This window comes from Daphnia pulicaria, chromosome 5, assembly GCF_021234035.1.
Source record: "Daphnia pulicaria isolate SC F1-1A chromosome 5, SC_F0-13Bv2, whole genome shotgun sequence".
NCBI lineage: Eukaryota > Metazoa > Arthropoda > Branchiopoda > Diplostraca > Daphniidae > Daphnia > Daphnia pulicaria.
The window spans coordinates 1030549-1044606 of NC_060917.1; the positions used below are offsets into that span (position 1 = coordinate 1030549).

The window sequence follows — 14058 nt, forward strand, 5'->3', positions numbered from 1 at the left end:
AAAATTCCAGAGGAATGTTCTAATAAATGCCACCCCAAATTATTTCTTTATTTTTAATGATTTTCCCTAAATAAAAAAAAGAGAAATGCAATTTAGTCCATCAGTGGAGAAATGAGAGCATCGCAATCGGCGCTCCGGTGCGTTTAAATCACCTAACGTCAATTTGCAAATGAATCTAAAAGAATTCTGTTGGAAAAAAAGGTGACAAAGAGTTCATTATTTCCCCCCTATAACATAGAGTTACATTGGTAGCCCCCCTCTATTGGTGGAAATTAATAGTCGGCATGGAGCGTCTACACGCACGCAGTCAGCGAAATTTCTGCACGAAAGGCAGAAACAAAAGAAAAACCGCCTATCACGAAGTGAAGGTAAAGACCTCGCACAGCGTGTGAGCGCGTGCGCGTTGTCATTTTCTTATTTATACCTTCAACAGAGAAATCCATCCACGGTTGACGGGCGAAGATCCACTTCATCATGGAATAATAGAAATATACGTACAAGAAAATCAAACACATTTCGAAGGTGAAATCAGTCCCGTCCCGCAGTATAATAATAAATATACGCAATGCCTTATTGTAATAGATGGAAAGAAAACAGAAACTGATGGCTCTCAAGGTTTAGAGCGCCATTCCGGCAATGAAGCAACAATTTTTTTTTATGATAATGGCGTAGTTTGGTATATACACACCATCCTACATGACGGAACAACATACACAGCAGAGCCGGAACCGACGGAAAAAAAGCAAGAGCCTGTCTGCTGGTGTGTCGCACTCGTAATCCCAACTTGAGAATTCGTTGTGGATATATGCGAGAGAGTTGGCGGGTGGTGTTGAATTTTTGTTTTGCATTTGAAAACAACAACAACCGGAATTCAATGCGAAAAATGGTAAAATTCTGAAAGAAGACAGAACAACGACCTTTTTTTTTTGTTTTTGTCTTTCCCCAAAAAATGCCGGAAACGTTTGCACAAAGACTTTCTGCTCTGCTCGTAAACATTCCAAAGTCTCTCTCTCTCTCTCTTAGAGATTCGCCGTCAAATAACGCCAAGTGACGTCATTTTGAAAAGCAGTTTTGCGTACGAAAAACTCGTTAAATGACATCAAAATCATCGGAGAAAGAAGGGGGGAGGGGAAGCCCTTGTATTGATGATCCTATTTTTCTTGTTGGGTGCAGTTTCCTCAAGACTAAATAATAAGAAGGTGGAAGAGAAAGGACGAGAAATTTAATATATTTCGGGTTCTTCTTCTTATTATTATTATTCTTTTTGTGTTATTTTCTTCGTCATTTTGGGGGTTTTTTTTTAAAGAAAAGAAAAAAAAAGAGGGGAGACGAGAGAGAGAAAGAATAACCGACAGACCGTCCAATCAGTTACATCTGTGCGTGCGGTAAAGGTGCCTAAAAGTAAGTCAGTATGTCAGGTCGCAGCCTGTTTTGTGCCCGACTTGTGCATACCGTTAACACACACACACACACACCGACTGCGTGTGTCTGTATGTACACACACCTTATTTTCTCTCGGCTCTAGCTCATTGCCGGAGTAAGGTGTCGGAGAATAGACTCTATAGCAACTAGCATACATATACATCTTCTTTCTACACGAAATGAAATCATTGACGGATCGTTGGTAATAGCATTGCAAGTAAGTAGCCTGTAGCCTAGTTCATCATTGCATCCACATGTAGCCTAAGTTTCCAGGTGTGCCCAACCATCATGAAAAGTATTACACTCATCTGTATAGAAAAGGAGAGAGAAAAAAAGACGGCTGATGATATTTTTTCGGATGGGCGCAAATTGGAAATGGCGAATCGTTGGCTGTTTCTCTCTTTTTTCGTCCTTGACTCCCCTACACACAATGTAGCATACAATTATTATTTCTCTTTTGTTGTTGTGTTTCTCTCTCGCTTTTTTCTTTCTTTCGCAATCCGAAACGTATAACGCCACGAACGCACGAACTCGGCAATCTAAATAGGTAGTCGTAGTCGGATTACGTATATGTGTGTTTAAGGTCTAATGACATGTTAAAGGGAAAGACACCAAAGACACATCGGTTGTTGGTTGTTGTTGTCGTTGGCCAAAAGGGTAACGAGCGAGGTTTCAACTTGGCGTGTTATTGTGACATCACGCAAGTGATATTACACTACTCGAGCGAATCACGAAAACGCCAAAACCAATGGGGCGTAAGTTGATACGTATGTAGTATCCCATTTTGGCCGATAAATTTTAAAGGAGAAAAAGAAAAGGAAAGAAAAAAAAAGGGAAAAGAGTGTACAGACTATTATTTTCAAAGAAAAGCCAACGCCTATATCGTCTATGATCTCCATCAAAGTGCCTATACTGCCCTTTAACGGCTTGACACTGTGGCGATGTGACCGAGATCGGCCGCGTGAAATCTTACACCGACCTCTAAAAAAGCGAAAGCATCGTTGGCGCAAGCAGGGGCCAGCACACAGCTGCAGCAGCAACTCTCCAATGGGAAACGAGTCCCGGTACGACCCCCTTCGACACTATTATGTATACACACGCTAGATAGATACTATAATACTGTGCAACATTAAAAAAAGAAGAAAAAAAAAAAGAAAACTTTTGGGGAAAATTTTTGCTATGTTGGTTTTCCTTTGTCGCCGTTGACATGAAATCCTTTTGGATTCATTCCCAAATAAAAAAAAGCGACGACGACGACTTCCACAATGGACGAGGATGGATTTTAAAAAGGAAAATAAAAGCGCGGCACAGGATTTCGCCGAAACGCGTGTATAAATAAATAAGATTGCTTTTTTCCTGTTTCATATTTAGATTTTTGGGGAGATATAATACATTCATCTTGTTAACACTTTCCCTCCGTCGTGCCTGTCGCGCACTGATATCAATATAAAATTTAAAAAAAAAAAAGTACAGACAATAAGAGAGAGTTGATATTCTATGGTGATAGTTTTTCGCAGATGCCTCTCTCACCTTTCCCTCATCAGCCCGTCCGTTTGGCGACGCGGTCACTCAGTGGAACATCCTCGGTCCGATTCGACAATCATAAAATAAAATTCCGCCCGATTACGAAGCGACTCCGTATAAATGAGTCGATAAATTGACATTTTACGGCTCCGTTCTCATTCGTTGCACGCAAGGTTACGCAAATATGCACGCACCAACAATCGGCGCGGGCGACATGTCGGCGCGCTTGTTTATGAAATCACATTTTCTCTCTCTCTCTCTTTTTCTTGTGTGTGTTTGTGTGTTCATCTTCTTCTTGTTTGAGGTGCTGGACGAGAGAGTGAGAGGCGCGAGTGATGGCCTTCGCATCGCCCGGCTGCGCGAGATAGATTTCTCGACGGCATCACGGCGGATGAGAGCAGCGGCGGCCTTGCCGGCGGGTTGCTGAAGAAGATCCCTCATCTATACAGATTGCTTTTTATGATTCCCATCCACATACCTTTGATAAGATTGTTGTTCGCCCACCCTACCCCCATTTTCAGCTTGGGCCTGATGAGTGCGTGCACTTTTCTGTGCATAGCTCGAAAGGGGAAAAGAAAGAAAAAAGGTTCCCAGAAGAAAAGTTGTGTGTGCTGTATTATAACGAGGACAAACACCGAGAAATTCCGCGTGTTTTGGACTTTGGAACCTGGCTAATCACCTGCTTCATCAATGGAAATAAAGAAAGAAAACCAGGCATTGTGTAAAGCTAGCAGCTCGGGAAAAAGAAAAAATAAGAACGCCTTCGGAATGAAGAGGAGCACGTCTTATGAATAATTCACGAATCATTTGGATTTCGTCATGACTAGACTATGCGGAGGCCGCACGGCCTTGGGCAGCATGGTTAGTCTTTTCTCTCTCTCTCTTTCTCTACGGCGAAAAACAAGCGACTCGCAACGGTGGGCTTTCGGTTGATTAGATTCTTACATAAGACTCTTCATTATTATGTAGTCGGCCGAGGATCGAATTGCAATCAATTTGGTGTGTCGTTATATCGACATTACGGCCAGCGCCATCACAGTTGGTGCTGGGTATTTTCTTCTCATCATTCGTGATTTTCTAAAAAGAATTTCACCAACGACTTCAACGCAAGAGATATGACCCCCCCCCCCCTCCGCCAGATAGTTGAAGAGAAAGTCCGCGTTCATCTGGCGCCATCCAGAGCCCAAAAGTCTGATTTTTTTTATTAGTTGTTATTTTTCTTCCCTCTTGGTTTCATAACGCCGTTATTCCAATGGAAAATAAAATTTGGATCAAGAGTAAACCACCTATAGCGTAACAACTGTCATGATCGCTATTTGGCGAAATTATGCATCCGCGCCCGCTCCACCCGAGCTCCGCCGAGACATTCTCTTTTTTCTCTTCTCTTCACGCGGGAACCTCTCCCGTAGGTACACGATTTGAGATAAAGAACGTCGTTTGTAAACGGATGCGTGAAGGTTGGGATCGGCAAAAGGGACGCGACAATGTCGGAATTTTCTTTATCGATTCCAATTTGTGTTGGGGATTTTAAAAATTTTTGCGGTAAAGTGTTCCTAGAGGCAAAATATCTGGGACCTTGTCGAAATCGATGCCGTTCAATACATGGGGAAACATGTTGCTGGAGCCCTTCTTTCATCCATCTCGCCGATGTCCTTGTAGCGGTTTGTCTTCCCCAACTGACATTTCAATGGTCGGGCATGGAAAAATTTCCCTGCCAATTTGGTCGGAATCAAATGTCGAAAGCGCCGCTATGACGAATACGGTAACGAAGAATATTGGCAAAAATTCTATTTGGAAATCAGTTGATTGCGCAATCAATAAGGGACGCTCACGCTGTTGCTTCGCGCGAAAGCGCCCAGCAATACAGCCAACACCTTGTGTTTGTTTTCGTTGCCGCTTCGGGAAAACGGAAAGCCAAAAATCAAGGCATAAAAGAAAAGTTGCCATAAAGATGGACGGTGCTGGGTTTCCCCAATTCAGCATCTCGTAGTCGTAGGCAAGGTGACAGTTCTTTCAGCTTCTTCAACTTTCTTTCATCAATAAACGTTACATCCATTTTGAAAGAACAATATAGCACGTATACACCTTTCTGGGGAAGGCCAAAAAAATCCGCTTGAAAAATTAGACGAATTAAAAATTATGACACAATGCTTTGTTTTTTTCTTTTGACTACGTAATGTCGTTTTTCAACCTTAAGGAAGAAAAAACCTTAAGTCAAGATTCTGAAGATGTTAACGAGGAGGTGCCAGATGTGGTGGCAGGTCCCTCTTGGTTAAAAAAATGTTCTCGTTGAACTTTGCTTTTTAAATATTTTTCAAATTTGATTATTTGCCCACAGACAAAGTTGTGATACAAAATAAACCAAGCCTGATGTGCAGTCATTCTTCAAGTGAGTTATTTAAAAAAAAAACCTAACTGATTAAACAAAAACGGCAAGAGAAAAACAGTTCCAGTCTCAATGGCATAGGAATAATCATATTCCGTACTATGTTACGATTTACAACGCCACCAAGTGGTCAAAAATGAAAAATAGAAACAAGTTTTTCCTACCTTTAAACCTGGGAAATACGGCCAAGCATCCATCCATCCGCTGATAAGTTGAATCCTCCAGGCAGAATAGGGAAAAGGGGGGTCCTCGTGAATACACCCACACTAATATCGGTGTATACATGATGACAGAGGGAAAATTGAAAAGGAGGAACAAGAGATCCGTAAAACCGTAACTCAAATTACATAGGCGGTTTCTCCAATCAAACTGGATGCTGTTTATCTAAACAAAAAATAAAAAATGGATTACAAAAAAAATTTATCACACATAAAAAAATACATCACATATATGTGGTAACTACAGTGTGGCCATTATTTGCAGAGAAATAACAAAACAAGTATTTTTTTTCTAAACCACCCATTTACTTGGAATTTTCAACAAATGAAAAATGAAAACCTATAATCATTACTTATAGCACCAATGAATTAAAATTAAAGAGATAAATTAATGTGTATGTGTATGTTATGCATTGTAAAAAAGTGGTGGAATTTAGGGTAGAGGTGGGACAATAAAACCATTAAAAACCTATAATCCTTACATTTAACATCAATGAAATAAGATCAAAGCGATCAGCAATAAACATACTGTATAGGTAGCAAGAGATATTTCAGCTCAAATTGACAACAGTTTTAGGAACAGGATCTCCACTATACCCTACCATTCCAAAACAAAATCATTGGAATAAGGATGACTAAATAGATTTAAAAGAAACAAATATTATTGGCAGCTTCATAATCAATGAACTATATCTAACACATTGACTTTATTCGTTTGCAACAACTGGATTTCCAGGAGATACCATTTACTTGTTGTTACTATATATTGTCATTGGATGAAGCGGTCCCCCAGCATTTTCTTGATGATTTCCATTTCCACTTAAGTATATTGGGTGGAAGTTGAATGATAAGAGTTGCTGATTTTGTTCAAGATGTCTTCAAGCTCTCAAACTGCTGTATGCTTCACTAGAGCTAAAGGAAAACTGGAAATTACCATTACTAAGGTGATAACGGTTGAAATCCTTGTGAAGTGTCTTCTTTCCATGAGACTAAATTGAAACAGCTTCACAATCCTTATCTGATAATATTCTTTAAGATACTTTTGCATAGTGGTGATTAAACCTTGGACTGAAATGTCATCTTGTCTAATTTCATCAAAGCGACATGATCCTGTACATATATAATATTTAAAGTATTGTTGGTTGGCTATAAGCAAAATTAGGTAGCATTATTCATCTCAAATGTATAGGTAAAAGTTGCAGTTTTCCTTTAAGTGAAGCATACAGTAGGTCTTTACACTCTTTACTAAAAGCGTTTTGACTATTTCACACTATGTTGTATTCTGTTGTAACTGAGTGACTGCAATAAACGAGCCAACTAAACAAACAAAACAAGAAAAACAAAACAAAACAAAAAATCGGGGTTGCCACACAAAATACAAATTATTAACATGCGCAAATTTACCTGAATAATTTGAAAAACCTAAGTACATTTGAAGCATACGATCAAAATTCGGGAGCCAAGTATTCCATAGGGCATACAATCTGGTCATAATGAATTCGAGGGACTGTGGGATCCATTGCTCTGGGAAGGGTTCTATCAACATGGCACCAAAAGGCCGGTCGAATTGGGATAATAAACTCGTCAAATTTCTGTTTCAGTTTGGCCACCGTTCCTGGTTCTATTTCTGATGCCGTGAAGAAAAAGAAACAGACGAGATCTGGCATACTGCTTACAAATTTGAATAGAACGTCTTGAAGTTCCTGACTTTTCCACGGAAATTTAGAGTCGTCCTCCTCGCCGTCCTCCTCGTAGAGAACAATTCTTTCCAGTCTTTTAGAATCGAGAAGAGCATTCAGTACGGCCCGATTCGAGTTTTCTCCTTCGCACCTGGAGTCGTACTGCAATCTAAATTTATTCGTGTAAACATTGTTAAATCTGTATTTTAGTTAGACCAAAATACTGACCTAAAATCTCGCAACTTTTTAGCCAGAGGTAAGTACCGACAAAGATTGTCGAATGATTCGGGGCAAGTAAGACCACCGCAAATATGAAGATTTCGAAGTAATGGGCAGCCACTGAATATCTGAATTATAGAATGATTCGGTGTAGAATTCCATATCAAAATTTTAATCTTGAGCGTATACCGCAAATAAATCTCCTTCGAACAAACAAAACTGGTTTAGGGTTATGGTAGTCAACCGACCACAACGTGATATCATTTTCAAAAAATCAAGAGGTTCATCGTAAGGACTAGGATTAGGACCAAAAGCAGTGTTATTCGAAAGACCAATACCAAGCACTTCAAGATTAGGAGCGGCTTTCAGAAATGGTTCTAGAATCTCTGAGAAAATAAAGAAAAATAACAGTGCAACTTTGCAGTTGCGTAACTTAGGATACAGGATAAAAATTAAAAACGCACTACCTTTCATTGGATACAGGCAAACGTAAACGAATGTCTTTAAATGATGCAACACCCAGTCAGCTTTCATACAAAAAGGATATTCTACATAGCTGTCATCCAAATGCAAAAACTCTAACCTGGGATGTGCTCTACACATTTCGTCAACTTCCTTAATAATACACGGAAAATACATTTAGTCCCAAACTTTACGATCACAATAAGAAACATAACTTACTTGTGCACTGTGGCCAAAGCCATGAATGTAGCGAAGGTTAGGCAACCCGGTCCAGTGTTGTAGCGCAATCATACCGCCGATGTGTTCCAACTTAGCAAATCGCCCATCGACATCCCCGTCAAAACTTGACAGTTCATCACCATGAACATAGCATACAAGTGATTTTAGTTGACATTCTGAAGGGATCATATCACACGGGATTCCACAATCTTCAATTTTTATCCAAACGCGCTCAACACAGTTCATGTCATAATAGGAAAATACCCATTTGACCAGCCCCTCGACGCATTCGTCTACTATAGTTTCAGTATATAAACCGCCCCTTTTCAAAATCACAAAATTTTTCAATAATGCCATCCAGCTCAAGTTTGGAAAAAATTCGTCTCGAGCACGATCGACGAATGCATAATCATAATTACATTTCCCGAATGGCCCATGCATGAAGTATTCATAATCACTATAGGCAATTTCCAGGTGCAAATCCACACATTTTCGGCAATAACTACAAATAATAATAACGGCATTTAGTGTAAAAACGCAATAAAAGTAATTATAGATACCTTAATAGCTGCAGGATTAAAGGCCAAGAGTCTATATAATAAGCACCATTGAATGCAAGGATTTTTAAGTGAGTCAGTTTTGAGAAACCATTTGATAATGTTTGAAGAGATGATGATTCAGACTCTTTCATTTGATCAAAAATAGGTTCATCGTTCTCTGACAAGCTAATACTAAGTTTTGCAATATGATGACAGCTTTTAAATATCTGCCAAAGATGTGACATGTTAAGCTTGGTATCTTGAATTTTTAATGCTACCAAGTGACTCATTGAAGTTACAACGTCAAATAAAAAGTCACTTGGCAGCCAATAACAGTGGCTTATATCGAGACTTGAAATTATTTTTGGGCAAACCCATCTACTTAGATACGTGTGTAATGAATTATGGGTGACAAAAAAACACTGCTGGATTGAAAGGTTTCTGTACAGTAGTTATAGAAATCAGAATTACAATTTGCTGCAAAGTTTCAGTACTAATATGTGTTACCTTCTTTCTCCCCATAGACATGAAAATCTGTCAGACACCCCTGAGATCGAAAAGGTTAAACAGTCTTTTTCATTCATGTAGTTGAAAAGGTGAAGCAGTATGTCAACAGGAAGACTGTCAAAATGTGTCTCCATCTTTGTTTCCAACCAAATCGAAACTCCACTGTCGCGTGTCGCACTCGCACCACAGACTTATCCGTAAAGACTAAAGACTACGAAGTCTAGTCTACGATCGTAACATCGACTACCTTGGTCCTATGCCGTGTGGTGGCGCGTCGAGCCCATTTTCGGAAAGCCATTATTTGTATTTACACTCACAAGACTAAATTGAAAACCTATACATACCACATATCATGCAGCTTATTGTAACCTAGAGTTCAATTTGCGCTATAACTCACGAATATCATGATTATCTTTTACCGTCACTTTTATTTTAAAATTTCTAGGAACAAACAAAGAAACAATCAATCAAACTGTGCAGTTCCTCATTTCCAAGTAGTTCTACCAGCAGCTGGTGCCAATTATGCTTTTTAAGAAGTACAAGGATGTGCCAAAGCGCTGTAAGACGATAGATCAAAGTAAGCGACATTTCCCACGAAATTAGTCTCATCTAGAGTTCTCGAAAATCAAAATAATAATTCTTTGGAGATTTAGGCATTTATAACCTGGACGTCTCAGCATTTTTTTTAAATGTACGACTGCCTTACCCGTATCGTAATACTCATCACGATTCGTTCATCGCTTACTCCACTTACCTAAAAAAAAAGTCATTCGATACTCATTGAAAATGAAACTTGAGTCCAAAATTCACGAAAGGATGTCATGCTAACGTCTATTGGCATTATAGTAAAAGTTGGCGCAAAAAAAAAAATGTCGACGATGCTGCGAACAAAAATTTTACGAGTTAAACCTGCTTAAGTATTTAGAAAACTTTCCAACCGATTGTACATTGCCAGATATGAATCGGCCAAGAAAGGGATGACTAAAAAGATTTAAGAGCGTTGGAAACCCAAACCTTATTGGTGGACCCAAGCGTGCTCGTCGCCTACCAGTCCTCAACATCTCCAAACCCATTTCTTTGCCAAACAATTTTGCAAGGCACGTTCGCAGAAGAAGCAATAACGACGGCATTTCCGATGGAACCTACAAACATCTGAAGAGAGACCATTTCTTTTTATAACCAATTCGTATAATTAACGAAAGAAAATGGTACAACTGAAGAGAGAATGATTTAAACTCATTCGCTCGAATGGAAAACTGGAACTTAATCATCTCAAATGTATTACGACAGGTGCCGTTACTATGTAGAAGAGGCTTCAAACAGCAGTTCAAAGAAACGGGAGAGCGAACAATTCATGGAAAAAGTCAATTGCTGATAGGATATTATATAATAGAATTGTTCTGTCAGGTAATTGTACAAACAATTGAGTAAACCGTTTTGGTATTTAATTATTTACTGCCTATTTCAAGATTGTTTCATAAGTTATATAAAGATGCAGACAGGATTTCTATGGTCGGTTTATTCATGACGAACCCTTCAATTTGGTGTACAGAATTTCTTTCGTTACCCTCCCACCGTAAGATGTCGTGTCTAGGTTGATTATTGGACAAGCGAAGATGCTCCGGTTAGGATAGTAGTTTTTATTACGAATTGTTGCCGTGCAACCCAAACCAATCCGTTTTCGACTCCGTTTATGGCCCTTATGTTTTATAAATTCATGGTAATCCCATGATATGCTTATCAAGATTCTAGCAGATTCAAGCAGAAAGATCAGGATAAGCATACCAATTTCGATTTTAGGGACCTGTCGTTATATATTATATAGTCGCGATAGTATATATGCGTCAGTCAACGACACGGTTTTTGTTATTCATCAAAGCGCTAGTTTGGAGAAATGGAAGCAGCCGGAAAAGCGACAGATTCTTCGCCGAGGATGGAATATTAAAACAGTCCAAAAAATATGCAATCAAGCCGCTTGGAGGTGTGTTTGTTGCGTAGTGTGTAACGCCGCTGGCGATTTTATACACCACGTCTCCCGAAGTTGGGCGTCGCGTATACTCCGGCGAAATAAGATGAGTAAAAGGAGAAAATTTTGGGAAGGGCCAACACAAGCAACGGAGGGACGGGTACTAGAATTCTCTGAAGTAGAAACCGCCTCCATAAAACAAGTCCCTCTCTCCCCGTTGCCGCCCATTAAGTCGGACTGCGTGCCTACCTGTTGAACAACGCAGCACGCGCAACCTTCTTACTATAGTATCTCAGCTTCTCAGTGTGTTTGTGTCGGGTGTTGGTGCGGGTTTATTTCCAGTGTTTTAGAAGCGCTCCTTCTATCGAATCATTTCGGTTCAATTCGGGATATTTTTTCTTCGGTTTCTATCTACTGTTGTCTGCCGGTTATATAACGCGGTAAGTGAGAAAACATCATGGAACAGGAAAACGGAATCAGGAAGCAGCAGCCGGCCACCATCACGGTGTACCCGCAGCATCAGCAAGTCATCACTACCGTCACCGTCAATCCCAATGAGCCGCCACCCGTTTCTTCCGACCCGGGAATCACGTATGTGCAACTCAACCCAGGACACTTCACCACATTCAGCGGAATTTTGAAATTAGTTGAAATCGTGAGTTGTTGTTATATACTGCTGCATCAACTAGTTTAGAATGGATAGGAGATACATGTCGTGCAGAAACGTCGTGTTCGTTTAGATTATTCAATTTGGCAAACAAAATCAACAAGTAGAATGAGGGGAGTCTATTAGTGCTAATGATATTTTCCTGGTTTTTTAAGAGCACTCTGTGTTGACTGATCAAAGATCACAACTGAGCTCATGTTAACGTATATTCACGTAAGACTAGCTATCTATCTCTCTATGGCAATGTTGATCAACATTTCTCGTCGTTCGCGTGACTCTTGATAAAGGAATCAAACGAAAAACGGGTTGGGTCATTAAATATATGTTAACTGCTGGCTGAGACCTACAACTGCTCCATCCCGAACCTCAGATCCTTGATTTGTTCTTGTATGTGCTTTCCCCCAAAAAGGATGCACGGCTCTTTCGAAAAAAAAAAAAAACACCATTTCCATTTTTGGGCTTGAGCGTGATTTGACCCACTGACGAGGCATTTCTAGCCTTGTGCGGTATCAAACTTTCACTCGCTCCTTTCGGAAGACTCCAGAAGGGAGGAGAAACGCGGACATTTCAAATGTGTAGAGCTGTGGGAGGCACCGATTTCCTTCTTATTTGGGTTTCACGCCCAGAATCGATCCAACGAACATGACCGCGCTGCTGTCGTCACCGGTCGTCACCCCTTTCCTCGTGACCCGGCTTGTGGTACTTACTAAATTGGGCAGTCGTTTAATCTTGAATATAAGGCAACAATTCTTTCATCTGTTCAAAATATGGACTTTTCTTTATGTCTGTTTCTATACCGTCGAGAAATCAGAGATGGGGAATTTTATGTTATGTGCTGGTTATATATAAAGGTGACTAGATGATCTTTTTGACTTTTGATAACTGATCTCTTTTTTTCTTTTTTAAAAAATAAAACGGCAGTTGTTTGCTGTTATTTGCATGTCTTGCGCTTCACCGGCTTGGAAGCCTGGAACATCTTGGTGAATAGAAACAAATTTTTGTGAACATTTGATATGATTTTAGAATTTTGTTATTCTGTTGTTATAGGTTTCTCTTCGTGGTGGTTATTTGCTTCATCTTGACTCTGTTCTGGATATTTGCTCATCTTCTGTCACTCGTCAGCAGCCTCAAAATCGGCGCCAATTGGCTTTCGATTGTATACGACATTTCCATGGATTTCGTCTTTTCTCACATTATTAAAAAAATTCTATTTTGATTTGTGTCTCGATATTATCAGGAGTATGGATACAACATTGTGGCTAGCATTCTCTATTTTACGGCTTTTATCGTCCAACTAGCCGTCTGGGCTCCAGCCGCTAGCTATTTTACTAATTCGAATGTCGCTGCTGGGGTAATCTTGTGCACTATGCATAAAATAAGAAGATAGACCAAAAAGATAGAAAATTCACTCATTTCTCAATTTCTTTTTCTCTGTATAGGTTTTCGCGCTGTTCAACTTCGTCGTTTACGCTTTCGCCACTTTCCTCCTACACAGGGAAGTGAAAAATTAACGGAAATATTAGGAGTGACATCATCCGTCAAATTTTCTCAATTTTGTTACCACTCTCACGCAATTGTTACATTATTAATGGTTCGAACATGTTTGTTTAACTATATTAGGAGCCTCATCATCATTGACCTCTCTACATCTCTCTTCTCTCACAAAGAAAACGCTTTTCTTTTTTTCTTTATGACAAATAAATTCTATTCAATGTTGATTTTCGAGTTTTGCTGCTACAACAAACACCAGCAACCGTTTATTAGCATTTAAGCGAAACTAAAGTGGCGATGACGAGTCACCAAATGACGCACACACGTGCTAAGAGTACATATGCAAAGATAACGCATTATATTGTTATCTCAATGTCAAATAGTTGAGACCACGTCCGCTCTCAGTCCCGACCCTTGTGAGTTTGAATTAAGAAATTTTATCTACACTACCGGATGTCGAGACGATATGACTCATCCTGGGGGTGCGATAAGGTCGTTGCACCGATTCGTTCCAAACTTCCTAAGAAAACAACAGCCAACAAGATGTGAATATGAATAATCGAAATAATAATTCGTCATACATACGTGAGCGCATGCGCCAACCGTCTCCAGCCCGACGGCAGTAAAAACAAGACGGGACATTGGGAGAGAAAACGAGAGAGAAAGAGAGTGGGTCGCGTCGGGGTGAAAAGGAGGTTTTCATTTATATAAGAGAGAGAGAGATGGAGAGATGGAGGAGAATGAGGAGGATAGATAGGA

At 39.8% G+C, this 14058-nt stretch overlaps 2 protein-coding genes and 1 long non-coding RNA gene across 5 annotated transcripts; 1 reads left to right on the forward strand and 2 right to left on the reverse strand.

Moving 5' to 3' along the window:
• Positions 1 to 5640: 5640 nt before the first annotated feature.
• Positions 5641 to 9367, reverse strand: LOC124340960. 3 transcript variants are annotated; one of them, XR_006918188.1, is made up of 8 exons: positions 9176 to 9367; positions 8690 to 9109; positions 8130 to 8631; positions 7916 to 8063; positions 7638 to 7834; positions 7458 to 7576; positions 6485 to 7398; positions 5641 to 5716 (listed from the first exon to the last, which is right to left on the reverse strand). XR_006918188.1 is itself a non-coding variant. In XM_046793813.1 (7 exons), exons 1-7 carry the CDS (start codon positions 9307 to 9309, stop codon positions 6996 to 6998), a joined length of 1905 nt encoding a protein of 634 aa, XP_046649769.1. In that variant the 5' UTR covers positions 9310 to 9367; the 3' UTR covers positions 6071 to 6995. The 3 variants fall into 3 exon arrangements, 2 of the variants coding, with proteins under 2 accessions (XP_046649769.1, XP_046649768.1); XM_046793813.1 differs by lacking the exon at positions 5641 to 5716 and having other exon boundaries at positions 6071 to 7380; XM_046793812.1 differs by lacking the exon at positions 5641 to 5716 and having other exon boundaries at positions 6073 to 7398.
• Positions 9368 to 11284: 1917 nt separating this feature from the next.
• On the forward strand, positions 11285 to 13524 carry LOC124341359 (myelin and lymphocyte protein-like). The gene is made up of 5 exons (XM_046794441.1): positions 11285 to 11796; positions 12730 to 12788; positions 12856 to 12964; positions 13046 to 13159; positions 13248 to 13524. Exons 1-5 carry the CDS (start codon positions 11599 to 11601, stop codon positions 13317 to 13319), a joined length of 552 nt encoding a protein of 183 aa, XP_046650397.1. The 5' UTR covers positions 11285 to 11598; the 3' UTR covers positions 13320 to 13524.
• LOC124341555 lies at positions 13352 to 13999 on the reverse strand. Its single transcript, XR_006918462.1, has 2 exons — positions 13885 to 13999; positions 13352 to 13819 (listed from the first exon to the last, which is right to left on the reverse strand). It is a non-coding gene; the product is annotated as an uncharacterized LOC124341555 (long non-coding RNA).
• Positions 14000 to 14058: the final 59 nt, after the last annotated feature.

What these genes read in the sequence shown, in the direction of transcription:
- LOC124340960 (XM_046793812.1), bottom strand. Translation starts at nt 9,309, where the DNA reads ATGGAGACACATTTTGACAGTCTTCCTGTTGACATACTGCTTCACCTT. An exon ending in GCTTTGGCCACAGTGCACAA is followed by an intron (nt 8,064 to 8,129) that starts GTAAGTTATGTT and finishes TGTATTATTAAG; the next exon opens with GAAGTTGACGAAATGTGTAG. An exon ending in AAAAAGTTGCGAGATTTTAG is followed by an intron (nt 7,399 to 7,457) that starts GTCAGTATTTTG and finishes GAATAAATTTAG; the next exon opens with ATTGCAGTACGACTCCAGGT.
- LOC124341359 (XM_046794441.1), top strand. Translation starts at nt 11,599, where the DNA reads ATGGAACAGGAAAACGGAATCAGGAAGCAGCAGCCGGCCACCATCACG. An exon ending in TTTTGAAATTAGTTGAAATC is followed by an intron (nt 11,797 to 12,729) that starts GTGAGTTGTTGT and finishes ATAAAACGGCAG; the next exon opens with TTGTTTGCTGTTATTTGCAT. An exon ending in ATTCGAATGTCGCTGCTGGG is followed by an intron (nt 13,160 to 13,247) that starts GTAATCTTGTGC and finishes TTCTCTGTATAG; the next exon opens with GTTTTCGCGCTGTTCAACTT.